The sequence below is a fragment of the Diabrotica undecimpunctata genome, chromosome 2 (genome assembly GCF_040954645.1).
Source record: "Diabrotica undecimpunctata isolate CICGRU chromosome 2, icDiaUnde3, whole genome shotgun sequence".
NCBI classification, from domain to species: Eukaryota; Metazoa; Arthropoda; class Insecta; order Coleoptera; family Chrysomelidae; genus Diabrotica; species Diabrotica undecimpunctata.
Genome location: NC_092804.1, coordinates 83735050 through 83736602, shown reverse-complemented (window position 1 = coordinate 83736602; position 1553 = coordinate 83735050). Strand labels below are relative to the sequence as shown.

Here is a 1553-nt window from a genome sequence, read left to right as displayed (position 1 = left end):
TGGTTTGAAAGGTTAGTAATTGTGCAATATGGAATAGACTTTAAAATAGATACAGGTTCACAGGTTAACATTATATCAATCTACTTTTTGAATAAAATCAATAAAAATCATGAGATAAATCAGTGCAAAATAAGGTTAGAAGCTTATGGAGGATTTAAAATAAAACCTGTGGGTATTATTACACTAAAATGTTTATTTAAAGGGAAGATATTTCAAATAGAATTTGTTATTAGTTTTTATTTTAGAATGTTTTTATTCTTAGTTCATTGTTGTAATTTCTATGTTTTATTGGAAGGAAAAGATGTCATGAGACTGAATAGCTCATGAATGTAAAGTCCTGACAGGATTATGACATGGGACAGGCGGCACAAAGTATCATGGCATAGATAGAGGTTAAGCACTTTAGATTAGGTTATGATGATACTGTTGTGGCAGATTGACAGTACAACGTTTTCTACACAACTATGACAAACACCGACCAAACAATGCCAAATAATATGAATATTACACCGAGCGAAGGCGATGATCACTCATTAATTGCACGGGTAGGCATTAAAGCGCCAGAGTTTTGGCGCACTGAACCAGAACTATGGTATCTCCAGCTGGAAGCTCAGTTTCGACAAGCCAAAATCACAGCTGATAACTGTAAATTAGACCATACTGTTGCTAGTTTAAACAGTAAAGTACTTATAGAAGTAGCAGACATAGTAAAGAATCCCACAGCTGGCAATGCCTATATACAACTAAAAACTCGACTTCTCGACAGGTATGGCACCAGCTCAGATGAAAAGATCCACAAGTTGATGGAACTCACTCTGGGTGACCTAAAACCCACTCACTTACTCCATTGAATGCAAGCTTTGGCCATAAATAGCATTAGTAAGCAAGTTCTCAAACATTTTTGGTTGGACCGCCTACCACCTTCAGTTCGAAGCGTTATATCTATTCTTGATGGAAACCTAGAAGAACTTGCTAAGAAAGCCGATATGTACCTCCGGTGTTCCAGTTTTCCAGTCATGGTTGTTACCGAAAGCTCTACCTTAGACAAAACAGTGGCTGCATTGAGTGACCAAGTGAATGCTTTATCCAACAGATTAACTGTAGCTGAAGAAGGGCAACAGATTCAAATGGTCAAGAGCACCAAGTCATCATCTGACGAACAGTGTTACTACCATCGAAGATTTGGTGCACAAGCAAAGAAATGTAGAACACCCTGCAATTTTACAAAAAACGATCAAAGGGCGCAGTAATGGCGGCAACCGCAGCCCCTCACATACCACGACGCCTCTTCATAACCGATAGTGCTCTCAAACTTCAGTTTCTTATTGATACAGGGGCAGACCTAAGTGTGCTTCCATGTAAAATCTGCACTGCGACTCAGCCCAGCACTGTATGCCTGTATTCTGCCACCGGATCGTGCATCCAAACATATGGTCAGAAACAGCTCACACTAAACCTTGGTCTAGGCCAACCTGTAACATGGACATTTGTAGTCGCAGATGTCACCATACCCATACTAGGAGCCGATTTTATGACGTACCATGGCATTAGTG

At 39.7% G+C, this 1553-nt stretch overlaps 1 protein-coding gene across 1 annotated transcript; it reads left to right on the top strand.

Annotated features, from left to right (window-relative positions):
- Positions 1-464: 464 nt before the first annotated feature.
- LOC140433757 (uncharacterized) lies at positions 465-851 on the top strand. The gene has a single exon (XM_072521734.1). It carries the CDS (start codon positions 465-467, stop codon positions 849-851), a length of 387 nt encoding a protein of 128 aa, XP_072377835.1.
- Positions 852-1553: the final 702 nt, after the last annotated feature.